Consider the following 25,347-nt stretch of genomic DNA (forward strand, 5'->3'; position numbering starts at 1 on the left):
ACCCATCTTGCCAGCCATATTATATATTACTCCCCTTTCCATACCACATTCCGTACAAACTAGCCTTCTGTTTTTACACACAGTTTATATGTTATCTCCCATCTCTTTTTCTTTGTTCTGAGTGTATTCCCTCCCCTCTCCTCATAATTCCTCATTTCAAGATCATACACACTGTTATCTATATGAAGCCTTTCCTGATTCTCCCCGCTTATGAACTACCAATACCTTAACTACCTTGTATTTTGTATTTATTTGTTTGTTTGTTTGATTGTTTATTGGTGAGGCAATTGGGGTTAAGTGACTTGCCTAGGGTCACACAGCTAGTAAATGTCAAGTGTCTGAGACCGGATTTGAACTCAGGCCCTCCTGAATCCAGGGCTGGTGCTCTATCCACTGCACCACCTAGCTGCCCCTGTTTGATATATATTTATATATCTTGCTAAAACATCCGGGGCCATCTCCAATCATCCTGATATATGTCTTGCTATATATGTGTCTTACCCAGATGGCTCTGAAGGAGAAAATGAGGTTGGTGATTTTGTATTAGCCCTGCCTCACTTAAATCCAATTCACTGCAAGTCATGACATCACTCCAATGTCATGAGAATGAAAGACAAACAACATCAACAACAAGAAGCTCCTGGCAGGCGGGGATTGTTTTATCTTTAACGTTTTGTCCCAAGCACTTTATACAGTGATTGGCATGTACTAGGCATTTACATAATGAGTTAAATTGAGCCAGAATGGTGATTTTCCTCTACATCTATAAGGATTAATTTAAGAAAATGGGAATGATTACCCTGAAAAAAAAGAAAAGTGTTGGTGCTTGATAGTCTTCAAGAATTTCAGGGCTTGTTACATGAAAGATGGATTAGGCTTGTTCAGCTTGGTTCTAGAGGGCAGAACTAGGAACACTTCATTGAGGTTGCAAAGAAGAAGATTTAGACTTTGATGTGAGGAAAATTTATATAAATTAAAGCATCCAAAATTAGAAAGGGCTACTTGAGGAGCTCATAGACTGCTCTTCACTAGATGTCTTCAAGCATAAGTTAGAGATGACCACTTAATAGTTTTGTTGTAAAGGAGATATTTGTTCAGGTACAGGTTAGAATTGACCAAAAAGGTTCCTTTGAACTCTTAATTTTGCATTTTAAATTAAGTTTTTACTGTATATGTGACTAATGACTAAAATTTTTTTTTTTTGGTGAGGCAATTGGGGTTAAGTGACTTGCCTAGGGTCACACAGCCAGTAAGTGTTAAGTGTCTGAGGCCGGATTTGAACTCAGGTCCTCCTGACTCCTGGGCCAGTGCTCTCCACTGCGCCACCTAGCTGCCCCTAATGACAAAAATTTAACTTGGTGAAGAGAAGGGCCTCCTCTTCATCAAAGACAGGAATGAAGGAGAGAGTGGGGGAAGATGCATGAGTGACATGAGATAAGGAGGAAGAGAGAAGAAAGCTTGTAGCCAGTGGCCTCATTTTTTTTTTCAGTGAACTATAAGGCTAATTCCTTCCCTGAGGGGATTCTGTGGGAGGATTGAGGAGAGTAGATCTAAAATAGCCACTGTGGAGAGTGGGATAGCAAATTGATTATTAAAGCATTGTTTTGCCTCAGTGATTATGATGGGATGACCCAGTTAAGATTAGTTAATATAAGTCATCAGGGTTTCTTGATTTCTTTCATTGCTGATAAGCTGCAAGTGAATAAGAGTGAAGGAGCTGGATGCTGGAAATAGTCCAAAAAGTGTTTTTTGGCAAAATATGATAGGTTGGAGGCAAAGGCATTCAAGAGTAGAGGAGACTGTAGCCAGTTCAGGAATGCCTAGGAAAAACAAGTGGTATAGGTCATTAGGTCTTAGTGAATGGATTGCATTTGAACTACCTTAATTTACTTTGTCAGGGCAGCTAGGTGGCGCAGTGGATGAGGCACCAGCCTTCGATTCAGGAGGACCTGACTTCAAACCCAGCCTCAGACACTTACTAGCTGTGTGGCCCTGGGCAAGTCACTTAACCCCCATTACCCTGCAAAAAAACTTTTACTTTGTCATAAAGTTCCTGGATTAGTAAAGAAACTGTTAACATCCTTTATCCTCATCACTACCACTCCACCCATTTTCAGCAAATAATTTAAGGTAATTATTTCTTCCTTTTCTTGTTATAAGTGGCTACTTTTTGTTCTGGTATCCACTGACACTCTTCTAAAATTTTAGGGTAAAAAGATTTTAAGAAAAAATAATTAGACTAGCTTACTGTTTAATGTTCAGAAATTACCAATTTGTTTTTTCTTCTGTTCCAGGATCAATTTCACAAAATGATAGAGCTTACAATGGAAGCCAGACAGGCATATAAGGTTATGCTATCAACTTTAAAAGAAGAGAATGAAGCACTAGAGATGGAGAATCCTATATCCCCCTTGCTTACTCCGCAGAGTGAAAGTTGCTCTTCAGAACATAGTAAAACAGCTGATAAAACAAAAGAGGAAGAACCAAATTATAGTAAGTAGCACTCAGTGACTTTTGTTTGGAATTTTTCTTATTGTTTGATAATGATAATGTTTCCTCTGCTTTAACCAGTGTTCCTAAGGTCAGCAGTACAGGAATCACTACCAGTATGACTTGAGGCCATAATGTTTGTTGAAGTTCATGGAACATCAAAGCTAAAGAGGATCCCAAGGGTCATCTGGTTTCTTAAACTTACTGTATTATAGTCTTTTAAAAAAGATTTACTGGTGATCTTTTACAATTATAACTTCTATAATCATCCCCAATATAACCCTCCTGGGGAACAAATAACTACAGTCTAGTAAAGCAGATCAACACATTGACCACAACTGGAGACATGCTTCATTATGTAGCACAATCTGTCTGCCTAGAGGTAGGCTTCACCGTCAGTCCTCTGGTTACATGAGGCCACTGCAGTGACCAAATTCTAAATTCTAATGCACTTTTCCTCTTACATTATCGATACCTTCCTTTACTTTACTGATGAAGAAACTGAAGCCCCAAACATTCTTACTTTCTTGGGAGCAAGTAGTTACTACAGAATCTCAGAGCTAGAAGAAACTTGATAGGCTATCTTGTACAACTTGTACCTGAACAGAATTCCCTCTATGGTATACCTGGTCATCTAGCTTTTGCTTGAAGACTCCAGTGAGTTACTACCCTCTCCTTCCTAAAGGGTTCCATTCAATTTTTGGATAGCACTGATTGTTAGGGAATTTTTTCTTTATATCAAATCTTGTCTGCTCTTCTATGACTTTTTGTAATCATTCCTCTGAGTTCTTCCCTTTGGGGTCAAATAGAACAAATCTAATGCCTTTTCCATGTGACAGCCCTTTATATACTTGAAGTTAGCTTTCATGTTTACCATAAGTTGCTTCTCCAGGCTAAACGTCCTTAGTTCCTTCAAATATTCCTCAAACAGTATGATTCATAGATTCTCCATCTTGTTTGCACTCCCTTTAGTAGTACTGTCTAGCTTGACAGTGTCCTTCCTGTAATGGAACTTTATAGAATTGAACACTGCATTACAAATGTATGACCTTGACTGAGATCATCACTTGTTTTCTGCACATTATACCTATCCTAACATAGGACAAAATTATGTTAGTATTTTTGGATGATGCATGATGTTTTTTGTCTTAATTTTGAGCATGGAATCCTCTATGGCACCTAGATCATGGTAATGGTAGCAGTCTTTTAGAACTTGACATTTATCTCTAAAGATCCATTTTATTAGATCTGATTGGTCTATGCTTCTAGCCTGTTGAGATTTTTTTTTTAGGTTTTCACTGTCATCTGAAATATTAATTGTCCCTTCCAGATTTTTGTGATCTGCAAATTTGGTAAGCGTGCCACTTTGCATCTTCTTCCCCTTTTTGAAAATCAGGATACTTGCCTTTACTCCTGTAGTATCTCTTCATTCTCCGTAATCTTTGAAAGGTCACTGACATTGGCTTAGCAATAACATCTGCCAATTCTTTCAGGTATCCCAGAGTGTAGTTTTACCAGGCATTATGATTTGATATCATAAAGGTGGCTAGTTAGGAGTAGAGCTTTGTGAAATTAGGTCTTTTGCTTCCTGGTCTACCTACCTTTTCCCACATTATTGAATTTATTAATATAATTTCATCCTATAACAAGTTACAATGTAGAGAGCAGCCATACCCACAAATCCCATACATACATACACACATACACACAAACACACACACACAGTTTGCTCTGATCCAAATTTCTCATTACTTTTTCATTTAAGATTATAAACTTAAAATCTCACATTTTGATGAGTATCCTAGACTAGGTAGCTTCAGTTTTCCCTTCTCTATAAGTGTTCTAGTTGCTTAAACTGGATCCTTTATCATTTTTCTGTATGTTCTTACATGGATTAAAACGTGGCCAAATTTGAGTGATTAAAAAAGACATTCCTTTGTTAAAGATAAAACAAACCATTTAAGAAAATTGTTTTTTAATCCAATAAGTAAAGTAAGTGTCCTAAAATAGGCAACCTTTATTTTCTGGAGCCTAAAGAAGTTCAATAAGCTCGTTATAGTTAAGATATTTATGGTTTGAATGTGGCATTTTCATAACATTTTGACACCATATGCTAAATTGTAATGTTTTCTTTTACTTTTAGTTAAAATCTGGAAGAAAAATCTTGAAGAGTATAGTCCGTATGCACTGGAATTAGAGCAGACTTCAACCACTGAAATGCTGAACTTGAATTTATGAGAAAAGAATACTTGTTTTGGGGTGGGGAGGTAGGGCAAGATGATCATTTTGTGTTTTCTCCTCATTTCTCCTCAGTTCTTTATGGACCTTTTAAAATATTTTGTATGACTATTTAATTTGAAAATTAATTGATGGTTTAATACAGTATTTGTTGATAAATGATATAATAAGTACCATGCTATTAATACTTTATAACGAACAGTAAATTAACAATTGCTAATACTTTTTTCAAAAGCCTTTTCATATAAAATGGGCTTTATTCATCTGGTGAATGTGGGGTAGTCTATACATCTGAAAAATACTAGAGAACAAACAACTTAGTAATTCTCAGCTGCTAAAGCAGTTCATTTTTTGCTCTCCAACAGCAAATTTATAGATGAGTAAACCAAGTCATTTAGTTCTCAGAGAACTGGTTATTTTGTGGACAATTTTAGCAAGAAGAAAATGAAAGACCAGCCCAAATCTTGACTTTTTTTTTTGCTATGAAACTTCATTTTATTTCTGTCCTTTACTAGGAACCAATGCAGCAAAGTAGGCTTTTCCCCCTCCATTATTGTTATTGATTTTTTTTAGTAGAGCATAATGTACTGAAAGTACTGAAGAACTCAAGAATTAAGAAAAATTAAAATATTCCATGGGGGTGCTGGGATTTTAACCAGTTTAAATATCAAAACTGTTGAGGATGTTTAGAAAAGTTGCTATGGAGAACTTCAGAAGGAATAATGCTTTTTTAATCTACTGTCTTATGTAAGTTTTATAATTTATAATCTTTTTTTTAATCAACATAATATAAGGTATAAAAGAACCTAACTAAAATTTCAAATTGACTTGATAATTTTATCTTAAAAAAGTTTTTAAGAACCAAAGAGAAAGGATGAAAATTGATTACCTTTAGTCTGCTTTTTCTTAATTTGTCATTTTGTGTGGAGATTATTTAACCTGAATTTGCGAGATTGGGAGATTGGAGTTTGGGAGGTGGGGGTGGGAGAAAAGAGTTCTTTAAAATAACCTAATCCTAGAGAATTTGAAGTCTGTTCCTGTACTAATATTTTTAAGTGGGGGATAATTTTGGGTAACTTCTAAAATATCTTCCTAAGTAGGGCAGAGTGAGTTTGACTTGAATTAACTTTGCCATCTATGTTTCACCAAATTAAAGATAGTGAAAAATTGTAATACATACTCTGCATAGCAAACTAGCAGAGCATTTTTAGCTTTGAAAATCTCATTAGTTGAAGCAGATCATGCCATAGAGAAATAGCTTACATGATGAACTAATTATTTTAAAGGAAAAATAAAGATAAAATGGGTTCTTTGGGCACTATATGTGCTGAGATCAGCAGTTACATATACTGCTGTACTTTATGCTCTAACCTTTAAAAAAAAGTTACTCCCTAGAATATTGGGCAATACTTGAAGAAAAATCAAGTCAATATGCTGTTCATAGGCTCCATAGATTGGCATAAGAGCCTCTCTCCCTTCCCTTTTCCCCCTACTTCCCCCCTTTTTTCCCTTCCTTCCTCTCTCCTTTTCTCTCCTCTCCCCCTCCCTCTCTCTTCTTTCCCTTCCTCCCTCTCTCTCCTACCCCTTCCCACCTCCCCATATCAGTATAGCAAAAGAATAAGTCTTACTGGCATAATGTAGATAGCTATGGAATATAATTCCAAAACACTAAATGGTAAACATAATTTGTTTTAATTTATGGAAAATGTAATATCTGATTATCATCTCCCAAAAATAATCAGAGCATGTTGGGTGTACCTTCAGCCACTTTGTTCCTTGAAACCCAATACTCTGTAATTTAAAAACTAAAATAATTTAAAACATCTTTACTCTCCTCTAGACAGTCCTCTGCTGCAGTCTAGACTGTCCTTTGCTATTATTAACTCCCATTTTTTTTAGTTTCTAGCCTCATGGTATTAACTGCTATTGGAGTAGTTTTTTAAAATCTCAAACTTAGAAGTAGTAAACTTCACTGTAAGATTCAAAATACTTTCCTACTCAGTTCTACAAAACCCCATTCAGATAGGGTTTCATGGCAGTAGCAGAAGAAAACAGTTGATTAATGGACCAAGATTTTGCCAGGAATCAACATAAAATAATTTAGCCATGTACATGGTGTTGATTACATTAAGATATATAATGGGTGCAGCTTTCTATATAAAATAAATGCATGTAACAAGAGGTGATCTCTTATTGTTTTTTACTCTTAATAATGCAATATACCAAAAGATCATCTTTATAAATGAAACTTCAGAGCAGATGCATATAATCAAATAAGCTAAATGCTGGTTTTCATAGTATACTATAGACAGTTCTATCAAGATGAATTTTAAAGTTTTTTTAAAAAGGTGATTTCTTACAGAAAACCATTAATTCACTTGTCATGTATTCTACAGGATGTTCCATACCCATAGTAAAAACTACAGGAACCACTGAAGAACCTTTGCAAATCTTTTGACAAAATTGCCAACAGGGGCCACAACATGAGCCTCTTACACAGTTCCTCCCGGAGTAAACAAGTAATTAAATCTTGATTAGTCAGAGCTGGTAGTGTGAAGATCTGAGCACAGTGACACACTCTGAGACTTCTACTACAGATGACTAACCTAGTAAAGTTAAATCATGGTTTATTTTGGATAAAAATACTTAATCCAGTTATGTAAAGTGATATATTCTGGTACAGTACTCTGTTCATTACTGGACATGCTAAATGTCTTAGTTAAAGCTATTCAATAGGAAAATAAGATTATGCCAGTTCTATTAAAAATGTTTTTGAAACTCATTTTTCTGAATTTACACAAAATAGTATGGAAATATTGAGAACCACAATTAAAAGCATTAGTTCGAGTATCTTGATACTTGGTGAAAATACCTTTGATTTAACATAAACACTGATTCAATACTGGACTCATTTAAAATATCCTAATACCAAATAAAAATGAACCATTTAAGATTAAATTGGGATCCTAATACAATATATGAAATTTAAGAATAAAAACCTTGTCACTTTTATCTTTTCATGGTATGAACACAGGCTATATCCATAAATGATTCACTAAAAACTAAAATAAAAGAAAATATGAACTGTCACAAGACTGCTATGAAAACCAGTAAAAGATTTCCATGTAAAAATCATACTAAGGAGAGCATAGACTTTATGAAGGCATAAACCACTGTCTGTTAGAAGATAGTACAGAAATAGACCATAGCGAACTCAGTTATTCATGATAATAGGAATAGGAATACCTTGAGTGAATAAATCAAAATCCTTTTCCTCAGTTCATCTACTAACCTCACCTAGAGATTTGTTTCACCAGAAACATTGATTATATAGAATTTCACCTTTCCCAAATCTAAGAGAATTATATGAGTAAAAAGTATAGCAGTCAGAATGGAAATTGCAAAAGCAGCAGCAAGCCCTGGAAAATGAACCACAAGCCTAGTCATCAAAAATGGACTATCATGACATCATCTTATTCTTTGGTGTCATTGCCCTAGTTCATTTGTTCAGAAATTAATAATAACAGGTATAGAGTACTTTTAAGGTTCATGTGGTGGTATACGTGTATTATCCCAGTTGACCCCTTTGAGGCTGGTGACATCATTTTCTCCATTTTACAGATGAGGATGGTGAGGCTGAGAGGTTAAAAACTTACCTAGGGTCACACAGCTAGTAAATGGGGTAGGATTTCAGCTCTTTAGTCACCACACCCCTACTTGCCTCAAAGCTGACAAGAAAAAAGGAATGCTTTTTGTTTTGTTCTTTTTGTTTTTTTAATTTTTTGCAGGGCAAAGAGGGTTAAGTGACTTGCCCAGAGTCACACAGCTAGTTAAGTGTCAAGTGTCTGAGGCTGGATTTGAACTCGGGTACTCCTGAATCCAAGGCCAGTGCTTTATCCACTGCGCCACCTAGCTGTCCCAGGAATGCTTTTTGAAACAAATTAAGGATTGGTTTCGTAGGAGAAAAAAAAAATCTATAAAAACACTTACTAAAATGCATTTAGACAGTTTACATTTATTTGTCAGCCTTAACTACAGCAAGATGTCCTTAAATCAACTTGACTAAGAGCTAACAATAAAACATCGCATTGACTCTCTATGGCCTGTGTACAAGTAGTCACATTGTTCACCTTCATTTTCCAAAATAAATCATGATGGGATTCTATAGGTTCCTGTATTAGTGAACACAACATGAGTTTCCATGCCTTAAGAGAAAATAGTGTTCAAATTGTGAATATTTCATTAGTAGCTGATTTTTTTTTTTAATTTCAAAACAGTGACAAATCTTGCTCTAATTTCTCCATTCTCAGCTGCTTTTGAAGAACTGATTTCCAGCTTTAAGCTATCTGGAATCTTCCTTGAAGTATGGTTGGAATAGAAGAAGCTTTAACTTCCACGGTTTTTCATCAGTTTTTCTCCAGTCTCTTGTTTAAATAGGTGTCCTCATTACAGCTTTCCTGAAAGAAAATCAGGCTTAATTTTCCCTTTGAATCTATACTCTAGCATTATACTCAAGCTTTTCTTGTGAAGAAATTAGAATTCTAATAGGATTTAGGTCTTATTGCTTGAGATCTGGTTCTCTGTCAGGAGATAAAAGTAGAAATTAATACAGAGAAAAAGATTTCTGGTACATCAAGTGATACATGAGAATGAGATTAGTTTTTGCTAATAGGAATTACTCTAATGCCATCTACTCTCTAAGAAAATCATTGTTCACTTATTAGCAGAAATATGGACCATTGGAGAAGGTAGGATACTTCCTTTCTCATTATTGCGATTTTTAAAGATGAACTCCCTCCAGACCTGAAGCTGTTATTTCATATTTGCCAGTTGGTTGTTTTTGTTTTGTTTTGTTTTGTTTTTACCAGCTTTGGTGCAGCTCCAAGTGGAGTAGGGGACAAGGCATTTGTGCACCATGGATAGGGTTTGAAAATTGCATTCCATTTGTGTTACCAGCTACCAGCTTTGTATCTTGGGATTTGAAGTTTTAGTTCCCAGAGGGACATTTTGAAGTTATCTGACTAACCCCCTTCATTTAACATGTAAAGAACTTTCACTTATGTGCAACATAACATCACAAAATAAACACATCCCCATTAAAGAGGAATTAATGTGCATGTATGAAGAATGCTTCAATCTCCTGTCCCAAGGAAATTATGACATCACCTCCTAATGTCATGGTCCTTTGAGAACGAAGGACAAGCAATACCATCCCAACCAGTAAGCTCTCCCTTCCTGTCAGTCAATATGTCTTCACTGCACCTCTTTCCATAATCTCTAAGAAATGTGTAGTTCTTCCAGACAACAAGGGCATTTCTCATACTAGGTAAAACAGGAAATCATGTGGGGTTCTACCATGTGAAGGGCTTTGCATATCCAAAACAAAGTTAACACCTGTCTTCATGTCACTAAATGATAGCTGAGAGTAAAAAAACAAAACAAAAAACAGAATGAGAATTAAAAAATTAAAGGCAAGAAATAAAACTCTAAAAGGCAGAAACCTATTGTTTCAGGCTGTCACTGTCAGATATGCTTCAAAATGAAGCTGTGCAGATGACCCAAAGATCCTCCTACCCATGCTTTTTTCCAGTTTTGCATCATTTGGTCATGCTCATTAGCCACACTCTTCCAATTTTTTGAGCTCTCTAATCCAGCTTTCTTGATGAGTGGCCTCTGAAAAATACAAACAATTTACAAGGTGAAAAGAAATCTATGACAAGATATGGCCCTGTAATATATTGGTTGAGTTGTCAACCTCAGCTAGGAGAGGATGTCTCCCTCAAAGACATCAAAGGATAGGGGTAGGATAGTTGTTGAACAGATGCTGGGGTATCTCAGGCTGGTGCTCTGAGAATCCTCTACCTCAACCAATTGGCACAGTGGATAGAGCACTGGCCCTGAAGTTGGGAGTTCAAATATCACCTCAGACACTCATTAGCTGTGTGATCCTGGGCAAGTTACTTAACCCAAATTGCCTTAAACATCCAGGGCCATCTTCAGTTGTCCTGATAGCTGTCTTGCCACTGAACCCCAATGGCTCTGGAGGAGAGAGTGGAGGCTGGTGATTTTGCACAGCCCTCCCTCACTTATATCCAGTTCACTGGAAATTATGACATCACCTAATGTCATGGTCCTTTGAGAACGAAGGACAAGCAATACCATCCCAACCAGTAAGCTCTCCCTTCCTGTCAGTCAATATGTCTTCACTGCACCTCTTTCTACAAGATGGTTGTTAGTTTATTCTTTGTTTTATTTTTTTCTTTTCGAGGTAGTTGGGGGTAGTTTCTTTTTGGCGGGGGGGGGGGGGGGGGTTGGCAGGGCAATGAGGGTTAAGTGACTTGCCCAGGGTCACACAGCTATTGAGTGTCTGAGGCCGATTCAAACTCAGGTCCTCCTGAATTCAGGGCTGGTGCTTTATCCACTGTGCCATCTACTGCCCTAGGGTAGTTTTATTCTTTCTAAGCATGAAAAAAATATTCCATAGAGATAGTAGATAACTCTTGGGATGGGTTTGCCACTGATGAGACTTATTTTATTTGCATTGTCTTTAGTGCCTGTGATTGAAATCTAGAGTATGAGTTTGGTAACATAGAGATTTAATGTGAACTAGAGTTCATACTATTTCAAGAAGCTTAGAAGCTTTACCTTCATTTAATTTATTATGTTAGCACCCTTAAAAACCTGTCATGAGGGCAGCTAGGTGGTGCAGTGGATAAAGCACCGGCCCTGGATTCAGGAGTACCTGAGTTCAAATGCAGCCTCAGACACTTTACACTTCCTAGCTGTGTGATCCTGGGCAAGTCCTTAACCCCCATGGCCCCCGTCAAAAAAACAAAACAAACAAACAAAAAACCTGTAATGGTCACTTTCATAGAGCATAAAATCTTAACTATATCGTTTCTTTGTATTAATGCTCATGGGATTCACCACATAACATTTTAAGAACAATTAAACACTTCAGTTATGGAAAACAGAACAAATAAACTAATGTACAAATGAAAGCCATGAAACAAATGGTTATTCTTTATATTTATGGCTATCAAAATGGCTCTAAAGCCTGGCAGATTTTAGCAGAGAGGCTTTCTTAAATCTAATAAGTGAATCAAATTGAGAATGAAAAACTACTGATGTGTATGTTTTTAAAAATAACTAGTGGTCCGGGGCAGCTAGGTGGCACAGTGGATAGGAGCACCGGCCCTGGAGTCAGGAGTACCTGGGTTCAAATCCGAGCCTCAGACACTTAATACTTACTAGCTGTGTGACCCTGGGGCAAGTCACTTAACCCCAATTGCCTCACTTAAAAAAAAATAAATAAATAACTAGTGTCTGTTAAAAATGTTTTAAAATACTGGTAAGGCTGTGTTAACAAATAATTTTCCATAGAAACCTTCAAGGGAGGGAACTCCCAAGTAAAAAAAGTAGAAATTGAACATTACAATTAACATAAAAGTTTTATTTATTTTCTCTCCTTTCTTCTGTTCTTCCTCTGTCTACCCTTATAGACAATCATGATGTGGGGAACAGGAGAGGATCCTAGCACCTCTGGGGAAGCCCTTCAATTTTTCAAATGTGAGATGATGTCCAAAAACATTAAACTACTTTCCGAGGTGAGAAGAGCTTGGATTTGAGCTGAGTATCTCTGATTCCAAATCAAGTGCTCTTTTCATTGTGCCACACTGCTTTCCCAGAAAGGTCCAAGAAGAGTGATTGCAGTTCTCACAAAGCAGTCTTGGTTTGGAGGTGGCAATTCAGTGGGGAGCCCTAAGCAAGTCATAGGGGCCCTGGATTCTTGTAACAATGGTCTTGGGGGAAAGGGGGTGGGGGCGGGGCGGGGAACCTGTATGGGAGAAATGTGACAGACAGCATCCAATCTCAGAAAGAAAGGCTAGGAATACAATAGAGATCATCTTGTCCTTCCCTCATTCTAACAAAGGAGAAATGAGGAGCCAGAGAGGAAATTTACTAAAGTCATGAAGTAAGCTAATACTAAAGTCAGGATTAGAACCCAGATGACCTCGATTCTCATTCCAGGATTCTGTTTCTACTATATCACTTTTTTTTTTTTTAGTGAGGGCAATTGGGGTTAAGTGACTTGCCCAGGGTCACACAGCTAGTTAAGTGTTAAGTGTCTGAGGTCAGATTAGAACTCAGGTACTCCTGACGTCCAGGGGCCAGTGCTCTATCCACTGCGCCACCTAGCTGCCCCTCTACTATATCACTTTGCCTAGGGTTGGCCCTGGCCGCCCACTGGTAAACTAATGAGATAGAAACTTTAATATCTGTGACAAAGCCTGGTGAAAAAGAAGTTTTTTGATTTATCTATGGGTATGTAAAGTTATTTAGCCTGCCATGGTTATCTCAAATCAATGATAGCTGCTCTCAGTGATTCTAGGTCAGCTTACAAAAGCCCCTGCTCTTCTTCCCAAAAGGAGACCCACTTTTCAGAAAAAAAGTGGCCCCTTTTCATTGTTTATGATTGTTTACTATTGACCCCCTGCTCAGAATAACAAATAGCATGTGTAAAGAATTCATTTTAGCAAAAACAAATTGGTTATCTCTCAATAGAAAGAATAGGACCTTATAGAAAACCAGTGTTAGGACCCCCTGCTTGTTCTCAGCTCAAGATATCAGAAGACATCCCCACCTACCTTGTCTGTCCACGGTGATCCATACTTTGGAGGACTTATTTCCTGTCTTAGAGAGAAAAGAACAACAATACTCCGAACTTTCTCTTAGTGTGTCTTTGACCAACTAAACAAGTATACTTTGCCATCAGGCAGTACATGAGTCTGGACAGAGGACACACACATCTATTTTTTTGGCCATTCTTCTCCCAATAACATGCACATCACTGGGAACTAGGAAGAATACACAGATCCCTTCATTAATAAAGGAACCAATAATGTTGGCCAACAAGGAACTTTAAAAGTATGACCAGGTGACTAAATTATGAAGGGAAAAAGATGTCTGGAATACATCTGTCTGTTTTCTAGCTAGCAGGCACTGACTTGTACTTTTTAAATTTCTCCACTTGATAGGTTCTGTTGTTGTTCCATCAGTTTTATTTCCAACATAACTTCATTTCCTTTTTTGACAGGGTTATTAGATTGGTAGATAAGAAGAATTTGTATAGTTAGGATTTTAATCATTTGTCAAAGTCTTTTATGATATTCATAGAAAAGATTGAGAAATGGGGGCTAGACAGTAATATATAGTTTCAGTGGGCTATGGAATTGGTTGAAATGACTGAACCCAAAAAATAATGATGATAGATGCCAACTTGGAAGGAGGTCTGCCTTAGAGAGCCTGCCAAGGATCCATTTAACATTTTTATTAGTGACTTAGATGTGGCTTAAAGGACAACCTCATCAAATTTGTATTTGATAGAAAGCTGTAGATACCAAACACTGGTTTCTAAGTCAGGATTCAAAAAGATCTCGACAAGACAGTCTTTGGTTTGATTTGAGTAAAATTAAGTTCCTAGACATAAACGTAAAGCCTTACTCTCCACATTTCATTCTGGAAGGAAAAGTCTTTGCTTCCCAAATGTATATGTGTTCCACAATTGGAACTCTGCATCATGTCAATCTTTGCCTCTTTTCACTCCCTCTTTCTTTCTTTCTTCCTTTCTTTCTTCCTTTCTTCCTTCCTCTTTCTTTCTTTCTTCTTTCTTTCTTTCTTCTTTCTTTCTTTTTTTCTTCTTCTTTCTTTTTCTTTCTTTCTTTTCTTTCTTTCTTTCTTCTTTCTTTTCTTTCCTTTTCTTTCTTTCTCCCTTTCTTTCTTTCTTTCTTTTTCTTTCTTTCTTCTTTCTTTCTTTCTTTCTTTCTTTTCTTTCTTTTCTTCTTTCTTTCTTTCTTTCTTCTCTTTCTCTCTCTTTCTTCTCTCTCTCTCCTCCCTCTCCTCCCTTCCCTCCCTCCCTCCTCCCTCCCTCCCTCCCTCCCTCTCTCCTCTCTCTCTCTCTCCTCTCTCTCTCTCTCTCTCTCTCTCTCTCTCTGAGGCAATTGGGGTTATGTGACTTGCCCAGGGTAACAGAGCTAGTAAGTGTCAACATCTGAGGTCACATTTGAACTCAGGTCCTTCAGAATCCAGTGCTCTATCCACTGCGACACCTAGCTGCCCTCTCCTGCTTTTCTTTTTAAGCTAATTGTTCTACCTGGGGCTTGAGATAGCATATTAAGAAATAATTTTACTTTAGGTTACTTAAAGAAGAAACATTTTAAAAAATTAACAATAGTGTAAGGAAATATGAGCAGAACAGAACAAAGGGGTAGCTAAAGACGTGGGGAAAATATGAGGAAAAGACTTGTCTATAATAAGCCTTTTGAATCAATTTATCCAAATTAGTTTAGTTAACCCCAGGAAAGGATTTGGAAGGGAAATGAAGGCACAGGCTGGAAAATGTCATTAACAGATTGAGTATTCATCAGTCAATGACAGTGAGATGGAGCTGAGCACAGCTGGAGGATGGCTACTGGGGTCATTATTACTGTCTTGACACAAGAGGCTGTCAATTTTCCTTAGGCATGGGAAGGTCTGTGCTGATTGCATGTGAAAACTCAGCCAAAGTTCCTTGGTTCTATAATGATTCGAGGCAGGCTCTGAATAACCCCCTCTATTTTGGATGAGACAGCAAGCATAAGGAACACAGTTCTGTGCTTTTTTTTACTGCCTCTTACCACTGATGAATCACAAAAATTCATGTGATGAGGGTGCCAGTGGAAAATTATTAGTATCAATGAACCTATCATTTTAGTGCTTCCTTTCTCAAACAACAAAAAGACAGGCTGGACACTAGGTTCTAATATTCAAGTTAGCCAAAACACTTTTTTTCCCTCTTTGCACATGCTGTTTTGATTTGATGTAAAAAAATTCCTGGGCATTATTTTAATTTTTTAAAAGTTGAGATCAGGACTTGGCACTCAAGTTTCTCAGAGGAGTCAACCAGTAACAGTGACCTTCAAGGACAGTACCAAGGTTATTATAGCTTTCACAAGTCAACTTTATAAAGATTATGAAGAACATCTGGTTTGCTATCATTGCAACAAGCAGATATCAAGACTTTCTATGCTTAGACTCTTCATTTGCCTTCAGAGAAAGGTTAATTGCAGACCAGGATCAAACTGTCACGGGTGGAGTTTTGCTCTTTTCCAGTAGGAGTGTAAACATGTGGAAGTTCTGTCCTTATAAAGAAATAATCAGGACATATAGGTAGGTAATTACACACACAACTTACTCTATTGAGGAGTTAATGTGCAGAAACGTTTAGAGATGGACATGAAATAGTAAGCATATGACATAAAAAGTTGTTTCATAGAATTATAGAATCTTAAGGCTTTCACCATCTATTTAGGTTCTAAACTAATACAGACTTGAATAGGAATCCTCTCTGCATCTCTTATACATGGCCATCCAGATTGTGTTAGAGCTTCCTAGTAATTGGAAACTTACTACCTTCCCAAAGCAGTTCATTCTACTTGAATTATTTCTTTCGATCTGTTCCTGCAACTTTCATTTAGTGCTCCTAATTCTCTCCTTTGGGGTGAAGCAAAACAAATCTAGAACCTTTTTCAACTTTTTGATGATCATTTCTTTCCCTGTGTCTATCCCTAGTACAGGCACACAGTGTATAGGCATTGTTTCAAGTCCCTTCAAAACCCTGATCAACGTCCAGCTTGTCATTCTCTTTCCTAACGTGGTATCTAGAACTATATTCTTAACTGTGTTCTTGGTAGAAACATTTTCCTTCATCTGTGCTAACAAAGCCTGAGACTAAATTCAGTTTTTAGCTAATAATACCATTGACTCAGGTAGACTTTGCAACTACCAGGTCTTTTCACAGAAATTGTCTAGCCGTATCTCCTTGTTTGTAAGTTCTCAGTGTTGTAGGCTTCACTATAAGACTAAGAAGCCAAGGAGTTGATGTGGGATGGATTTAGGGGTCATACTGATCGTGAGTCATCCCAAAAGAATTAAAGACTCAGTGACTCAGGTTTTCCAAGTTTACTGTGATACTTGTGAATGAACACAGGGAGAGAACCAAGAAAGTGGAAAGGTATCTCTCAACTAGGGAAAGAAAGATAGTTATATTTCTAGTATGGATAAATTGATCATCAGGCTCATTATAATAATCTCTACCTTTGGGAGTTACAGGGGAGGGATTATCCTAATTTGGAGTTCCTGGGGGCTGAGCCAAAGCCCAAGGTGGCTACCTTTTTCCATGGAGAGATGTGTTTTGGGGGGTTTACATGTCATAAGGTGAATCTGGGGGACAAATTTGGCCTTTTTGCACATGTCCCTTTCTGGTTCCCATGCTTAGTTTCAAAACATCTTAAGTTATCATTTATTCCTAGTCTGAGTTTCTATAGCCTGTCATGGCCTAGCTCCCTCTGTTTCCATTATGGATACTGATTACTGTGGGTAATTGTTCCAGAATTTTGGCAGGAATTGGAAATCAAATCCACTAGCCTAAAGTGTGAAGAACCCCACCTTCCTTTTCTGTAGGCATTGGATACCTGATGGCACAGGTCCAGAGTATGAAATGAGCACACACTCCTTAGGACTAAATTAGATTTACATTGATTGAAACATTTATTAAATGCATTCCAGATTTAGTGAAGGCATCACTTACCCTCAAGGAGGTTTTACATTCAAATGGGGGAAGATAACACTTAAAAAGGGAGCTGATTGTGGGGCAGGGTGGGCGAAAGGGAATATGGTAAAGTATAAAACTCAAAGGAGTGGGGAGCCAGGGTTATAAATGGATGTGGGTAGGTGGAGTACTTCTCAAATGCAGGTCAGAGGTAAGGAATGTATTGTGGAGGAATCTCTAACTGAGAAAGGCTGCTGGGGTATAGGTAGGAAAAGTCTACAAAGTCTCAGGGGGTGTTTAGGACTGTCATTCCCTGTATCTAAAATTATGTTAATACAGATCCCATTAGCTGTTTTGGGCTACCTTGTTACTGTTTCTATTTATGGTCCATTAAAGCCCCTAGGACTTTCTCATAAGAGGTGTAGTCTAGCCTTATCTCTTTTTCTAACTAAGTAGTATTTTATATTAATACCTATTAAATGTCATTTTATTAGATAAATTTGGCTCATCACTCATCCTAAACATCCTTTTGGATCCAGATTCTATCATTCAACAGGCTAGCTGTCCTTCCTAGCCCATGACATTGACAGTTTTGACCAAACATTCCAAGCCCTCCTCTAGCCTTACCCAGGTAACTGTTTGTAACCCCAGGGAATTTACTTCATCTCTTAAAGATTGATTTTTTAGGTTACCTTCCAGCTAGACTATTCAATCATTCATTGAAGAAAGCAGCTCTGTTGAGTTTTGTCCTCAGGCAACTCCGTGACCAAACTGAAAGGAAGGTATTGATATACTATTATCCCCTTCTACTCCCATTTAAAAAGAAACTTAAGTCTTTGTGCTACAAAATCCTGGGGGGTGGGGATGTGTTCCATGGAATAAGAAGACTGTTAGGCCCTGTCAGATCAAACCATTTCTTTAGTTTTCCATGCCCCTTATACTCCCATATCCAAAACCAACTTGAAAATTTTAAAAGTTCCTGTAGATGGGAAATTGTCCAAAAAACATTTCAACTCTAATGGAAGAGGAAAAAGGAAAGGAGGACTTTGTCCACCAGTTTCTTCCTGACCTTAGTTTTCCTGCCAAGGGTATCACATGGTCAACATATGACGGCTATTGAGTATGTTGATCAAACTCCTACTGGTCCATTATCTTCACACACACACCACACACACCATTTGTTCATTCCACCCCCAGATACTCCACTTTATTGGAGGGAAGCAGGAGTTTTATTTATTAAAAACAATAGGATTTCAGTGGAATAATTTAAGCTATGTAGAGTCATAGTATCTCCTAGCCTGCTGCTGGCACAGAATCTTAGGGGATGAGAGAGAGATTCAGTACAAGCCTCTTGTTGGACCTTCCCTCTTCAGCTCTTGTAGGACAGGCTCCGCTTTATTGGTACGTTCTCTCCTTGTCCAACATTTGAGCACAGTTGTTCACAGTGCATATTAACAGGTTTCCATGCCAGCATCCTAAACTGAACCATCAGAGCAAACCTGGTTACCTTCTTGAACTTGAATACAAACTTAAGTGTCATGGTTAACCTTTTTGCCTCCATTACAGATAAATTGGGCTAGTTTCTGGCATGGTCTGGTCCTGATCATGATCAGGATAGTAACTCATTACTGTTCTTCCCTTAATCATGGAAAGGCATTTACATTTAAACCTTAGACAGTCTTAACACAGCATTGTGGCTATGATGATGAGACTTTATAATTGAGAGCTTTTCCAGAGCAGACCTTTTACCTTTCTTTGTACCGCCAGCTCTTAGCACAGTGGTTGCCACATAGTATTCACTTGAATGCTTTATTGACTGATTTATTGGAGTAAAGAACTCCTGCCATAGTAGCTCCCTCCACTAGTCAGATTTGCAACTTTTTAAATTGTTTTTTTTGGTAATTTGGTAATTTGAGTTTTATAGTGATCCTGAAAAGGTTAAGTGACTTGTTCATGGTCACACAACCGCACATGAGTCAGAGGCTACATTTGAACACAAGTCTTACTAAATCCAGAGCCTGTAGCCTTCTATATACTGTCATACTACCTCAAAATAAAACAAAAACCAGTCATACTAGTACTTAAACATTCCAATAACTCCTTTAGAGTAATTCCTTTGGGAGGCTGAAAAACATTGCCACTGATCAACACATCTTTGGAGTTCCTTTTCTGTGATGGTTTTAAATAGTCAGTTTATAAAGCATTTAAGAAAGTCATTATTCTCATTACATACCTTTTGTAAACACACCACTACCCCCTTTCCCTTTGCTAATTGTTACTCACCTTTTTTTTTTTTTTTTGGCTTGGGCAATGAGGGTTAAGTGACTTGCCCAGGGTCACACAGTTAGTAAGTGTCAAGTGTCTGAGGCCTGATTTGAACTCAGGTCCTCCTGAATCCAGGGTTGGTGCTCTATCCACTGTACCACCTAGCTGCCCCATTATCTACCTTTTTTCACAAATGCTCTGACTTTTCCACAAATCAAGCCTTCCCAAGGTGAGGGATAAATGTTGCAATTCAAACGGCCCCTAGGCACTTCTTAAAGAGAAATTCCAGGAACATTTGAGCAATGGCAATATTGTTGGATAAATAAATAGCCCCTCAAAGTGACGCCATTCATTTAGATTTTTTTAAACAGTCTCATTGCTTTTTGTGTTCTGCTCAGTTGGCACATTATCATAATATTATATATTAGTGTGGATCTAAATCAGCAAAAAGTGCCATGCAGATGGAATGTCAAGGAATTGCTGAGCTAATGAAGTTTCTTAGAGATGCTCAGGGACTTCACTAGGCATATTGGAGCCGAAGACTGACTGACTTGACAGGGGACAACAAATCCACAATTCTTATTGAATTGTAAATTATGGGGATGAAAAATAGAAACTGAAATATAACAAAATTGGCAACAATTTAGAAAGAAATGGCAGCATGATGTAGAGGATAGTATTGGACCTGTGGGTCAATATCTGGGTTCAAACATTCCCCTGACACTATGTAACCCATAAGAAAATCACTTCAACCTTTTTGAAAGCTCAGTTTCCTTGTCAGCAAATCTGGATAACACCTACCTCACAGGGGTGGTTTTGAGGCACAAATGAGGCATGTGTGTGAAGTGCAATATAAATAGGGTTAGGGAATAGACCCATTTCTTTGACATAGGGAACTCCCAGATGAGGCAACTCCATCTACCATACAATCAGCACCTTAGAATATTAAAGTATTACCTAAAGCACTGAGAAATTAAGGGCCTTGTCTGCATTCCAAGCAGTGTGCTATATAAATGCCAGCTTTTATTAAATGCAGTTTCTAAGCATTGAATTGATGACTAAATTGAAGTAATTGATTGCTGAATACTTTAAATCCAACAATATCAAATGGATCAAGGCATTTTCAATTTTTTAATCATTCTGAATACTTGTGAAATTAAAAAGGAAATAGTGAAAATTAAAATTTTCAAGGACTATTAAGTATTATTTTTAATAATTTCAGTAAGAGCATAGATTAAAAAGTGACCAACCAAAACATATGATCCATATATAGATAACAGTCCTCGCCAAACTCCCTGGCGCTGGAGGGAATGATAGGTTAAGCTCTCTTGAAAAATCACACATAGATCTCTGCTTCTGGAAGTTGAAATAAAGCCAACCTGGGGCAGATTGAGAAGTACACAACTGTCATCTTTTGCAATTAAAGAAGGTGTTGCAGTTAATGCTATTTTCCATCCACTGAGTAAGATAGGGGCATAGCTTTGGCAGCCTACTGGTAAGCAAATGGCCCAATTCCAATTCAGGTCTTAATTGTATCTTATACACAGTAATTCATAATACATTTCAGAGCAAATGGGGATTGCTACAGTGCTTATTATTCACATTTCAGGAAAAGGGGTCATATGAACAAACTATACCTTTTCACTTATGTAGAAATGCTCCCTTCTACCTGGCACTGAGGAATCTTGGGTAGGGCATCTTTTGACTTGTCAATGCTTAACCCTAAAATGTCAAATAGAATGAATTTTGTGTTTCTGAATCACATGCTAACACCCCACTTAAATGTCCAACCTAAAAGAGGATCAGAAATTGGGTGCAAATTAAGGCCCCACCTTTCCCTCTGAAAGAGGAGACCTTTAGACCGGCAAAAGCTTTTGGGAAGAAACTGACAAAAGGCTACTACAATATTGACTACTCAGATTCCACAAAGGGACTATATTGGAAAGTAAGAACAGTCTCATTACTCTCTCCATACTGTACCCACCCAATTCCCATGACCCCCAAGGTAATTCCATACTTTGGTGGGTCTATGACTTCATTAATTTTGGATGTTCCCTCCACAAGCCTATTTCATCCATCCATCTTTTTTCATGTGATTCTTGTCCGTGTCATTAAAATCATTCAGTAGAGGGAATGAGTGCCATAATGGCAATCAATTATTATTACTAACCATGTTCTCTCAGAAGAGTGACATATGATGTATGCATGGTAGAGTGTTGACCAAATTGACCAAACCTGAGAAAAATTGACATGTGTCACCCCCAGACTTCCAGGCCTGAAGGCAAGATGTGATAAGTGCTTCAGTGATGTTTTCTCAGTTATCCTATTTGAATAAACCAGTCCCTCAGAAACAAAAAAAGAAAATGTAATTTTCTTTCACCAAATTAGTCATAATAAATGGTAAATTCACCTGAGGAAAGGGAGCATACTACTGAAGGCTCTCATATTTAGATAGAACAAAAACCCTCACTTTTCACAACTGACTTTTGGGAGCCAGGGTGGGGACAGACAGAAGGATGAGATATAAAGAATATTTTAAGACTGTTGAATAGTTTTTATGGGGTGGGGAGGTAAAGGTAAGAAATGGGTATTAACAGCCTTTCTAGGTTTAAATGAAGTTGAAACAAAATTAATTGAAGTTATGCTACATGTTGGATAAAGCTAAATCAAATCTGTAGGAAAAGGGTAGACCTTTGGCCAATAGGACCTGCCATAGTCATCATCAAAAATTGAATTGCTTACTTCACTCATCTTCACACACAAGCAGTGAACCCATCCATAGATAGGGCTTTAGCAGTACAATGAAAAGTGAAGGATCTGGGTTGGGATGCTTCATGTGATGTCTTCAGCAATATTTAAAACAAGTATCAGGACTCCTGCTTTATTGGTTTTTTGGGTCTGTTTGTTTTTCAGTTAAAGGGGAAAAGAGTATTAAGGAGCCAACCAAAAAAAAAAAAAAAGGTTTTCTCTTAACAAAATATCGGTCCCAATATAACTAAAAGTCATACACTGCAAGAAGAAAACCAGAACTGAGGGTTACTTCCAAGTCTCTTATTGTGAAATGCGAGTTTGATTTACCTTAGGATCATAGATCTGGGAGAAGTTGACTCCATCTACAATGACCCCTTCGTTTTATAAGTGAGGACACAGGACTAGGAAGGTTAAATAGTCTGTTGCAGATGGTATAAAGCAGCAGAATTAGGATTTAAAAACCCAGGTCTGTAAACTCTAGAACCAGCTGCTTTTTCCACTACACTTCCTTTTGGAAATTTAAACAATTCTAAGACACAAGTTTTTCCATACATGTAGCTAAATCTCTGGAATTCCATGGAATGATGGGATCATACCTTGCCATTGAAAAAAGTAATATGGCGATAGCTTTGTAAAAAAAACAGAACAAAACCCTTAAGCTTTTCTAGTTGTATACATTTCAGTCATCCCCACTTTAGACTGGTTCCAAGCAGGAAGAGCATAATAGGCCTAGTGACAGCAATGACAAAATAGCACACATCATTTCAATGGTAGAATTTTTGCATTGAGATATTGCATATTAGTGGTCCTCCATAAAAGTTTACTGGATGAAAGAACACATTTTGAGTTCACAAAATTTAGGTTGGGGCCTCTAGCAATAAAAGAACTTTTTTGTTTTCTTACAAGGTCCACAGTCTGATTTATTTCCTTTGCCAGAGAACAAGAAATGGTGTCAGTGATATCACATGTAGATATAGAAGGGCATCTACAATTAAATAGATTAAAAAAGATCCTGTTCCACAGAAAGTCAGTAGAGGACTCCATCTCACTGTAGCTACGACAGAGCTGTCATACCCTTCTAGAAAGCAAGCAGATTCCACAAAGTGATATCTGCAATGATAGTTTTGGTTATCCTATTGCTTCCAATTAAGATCGTACCATGAAAGTGTTGAAGAGCTCAGGTTTTTCCCACATTAATTCTGGCAAAGATCTAAAAAGGGATCAGATAGAACAAAGATTAAAAAGACCAAAGCAAAGCAGCTAGAAGCTCTATCTACTCCTGGACTGCCCAAGAAGACAGCTAGAAGCCTTTGTTCTCAAAGAGGACCATGACATCAAGGTGATGTCATGACTTGCACTTGAATTGGATTTAAGTGAAGTAGGGCTGTGCAAGGTCAGCAACCTCACTCTCCTCTAGAGCCATCTGGATCCAGTGGCAAGATAGATATCAGGACTACTACTACTAGAGATGGCCCCAGATATTTAAGACAGTTGGGGTTAAGTGACTTGCCTAGGGTCACCCAGCTAGTAAGTGTCTGAGGTGAGATTTGAACTCTGGTCCTCTTGACTCCAGGGCTATTGCTCTATCCACTGCACCACCTAGCTACCCCTTTGGTGAAGAACCAGGGAAGTAGAAGCCAGCAGAAACTCTGGTAAATTGGCTTGAATCCAGTGGGAACCTCACTCCCAGGCCATCAGAACAGCATGAGAAAGAGACTCTTGGTCACTTTACAGGATACAGCAGGAAACAAGTCCAGCCAACTCATTGACTGGAGTTGTATCTGTGAAGTGGAGAATCAGACATGGCCAAAAATGACTAAACAACATCCAAGAATGGGACCCCAATTAATACATGTTATTAAAAATAAAATTTTATGATTTTAAAAAACGTCATTTACTTTCCCCCATGTATCTGACCATCTGCCAGAGGAATCCTTGGGAGTTGGTGTTGGAGGCAATTCATTGGCAGCCTTTGGGATGCTATTAAATTGTACCATGACATATAGCACCAGGCCGGTAAGGGCCTCAGCTCTCTTGAATCCTAAGCATCTAAAAGAAGGGGCATTCGTGAACTCTTAGGAGTTGTTCCCTTTTGAGAACCTCTGTGCTGGGTTTTTGTGAGTTGAAGCAAATGGAAGTTGTTGGAGTTGCCTGGATCATCTCATGTATTTAGTACAAAACAATATCAAGATCTCAGGGGCCATAGAGGCAGGGCATAAAGATATTTCCTTCCTACTGATGGAGATGACGAAGACCCCAGTACTTTACTTCATCTAATGCACTTACTGTGGCCTGTGAAGAGGATAGTTGGCACTGGTGTGCCTTATAGGAAAGTGAGCAACATTGTCATGCCAGGTAGCCCAGGCTTGGGTGAGGGGGTTATGGGATTATCAATCTTATCAATGCTTTTCTTCTCTTTTCCCCCAGCTGAGGCTAGTTAGAAGTAGTTCCTTTCACTTGGAAAGAGTCTAATACACTTTCATCATCCTTCTCCAAACTCTCCCCTCATCACTTCCATAGCCTGTCAGGCAGAAACCTGGATGAGGCCCCACTTCCTGAGGTCACTGCTGTCCACTACATGAATGACATGATGTTGATTGGGCCTGGGTGAGGCCACGAAGAGTAGGCATCCTATGTTGGATGATGGCCCTTATAAAGTCTAAAGGATGGGGGATTAACCATAAGAAAATCCAGGGGTCTAGCCCACTCAGTTAGGTTTGAAGGATACCAGTGGATGGGGAAGAACCTAGATGATTCTGGAACACAGTTCAGAATAAATTAATGACACTTCTCCACATTTTAAAAAGAAGCCCAGATGCTCTGAGTTTTGGAAAACTTATATTTCTCATCCAGGTATCCTCCTGGACCACATTTAATGGATAACTTGAGAATCTGCCTCTTTTGAGTGGCACCCAGAAGAATCCACAAGACTTACACTAGACCATCCAACTGTCCTACTGCCCCTTTATAAATCTCTGATGGCCATGTGTTTTGAAGTCTCCAACCATAAAGAC

The 25,347-nt window shown here is 38.0% G+C and overlaps 2 protein-coding genes across 5 annotated transcripts in view; one reads left to right on the forward strand and one right to left on the reverse strand.

Annotated features, from left to right (window-relative positions):
* The window catches only part of SECISBP2 (SECIS binding protein 2), a 55,406-nt gene extending 42,952 nt beyond the window's left edge, over nucleotides 1-12,454 (forward strand). Inside the window, exons 17-19 of one of the 3 annotated variants that reach the window (XM_043972926.1) lie at nucleotides 2,295-2,493; nucleotides 4,634-4,757; nucleotides 12,231-12,454. In XM_043972926.1, coding sequence (XP_043828861.1) covers nucleotides 2,295-2,493; nucleotides 4,634-4,728 — 294 coding nt within the window. In that variant the 3' untranslated portion in view covers nucleotides 4,729-4,757; nucleotides 12,231-12,454. Of the gene's footprint in view, nucleotides 1-2,294; nucleotides 2,494-4,633; nucleotides 4,888-7,124; nucleotides 9,836-12,230 lie in introns of those variants that run through there. The other 2 variants (XM_043972920.1, XM_043972911.1) reach the window with 2 other exon arrangements.
* Nucleotides 9,048-25,347, reverse strand: part of SEMA4D (semaphorin 4D) — a 207,624-nt gene continuing 191,324 nt past the window's right edge. Inside the window, exons 18-19 of one of the 2 annotated variants that reach the window (XM_043973034.1) lie at nucleotides 10,303-10,401; nucleotides 9,048-9,185 (exon numbers count right to left, since the gene is read on the reverse strand). In XM_043973034.1, the coding sequence (XP_043828969.1) occupies nucleotides 10,343-10,401 (59 nt within the window). In that variant the 3' untranslated portion in view covers nucleotides 9,048-9,185; nucleotides 10,303-10,342. Of the gene's footprint in view, nucleotides 9,186-10,229; nucleotides 10,402-25,347 lie in introns of both variants that reach the window. The other variant, XR_006353644.1, reaches the window with a different exon arrangement.

Source organism: Dromiciops gliroides, chromosome 1 (genome assembly GCF_019393635.1).
Source record: "Dromiciops gliroides isolate mDroGli1 chromosome 1, mDroGli1.pri, whole genome shotgun sequence".
Lineage (NCBI taxonomy): Eukaryota > Metazoa > Chordata > Mammalia > Microbiotheria > Microbiotheriidae > Dromiciops > Dromiciops gliroides.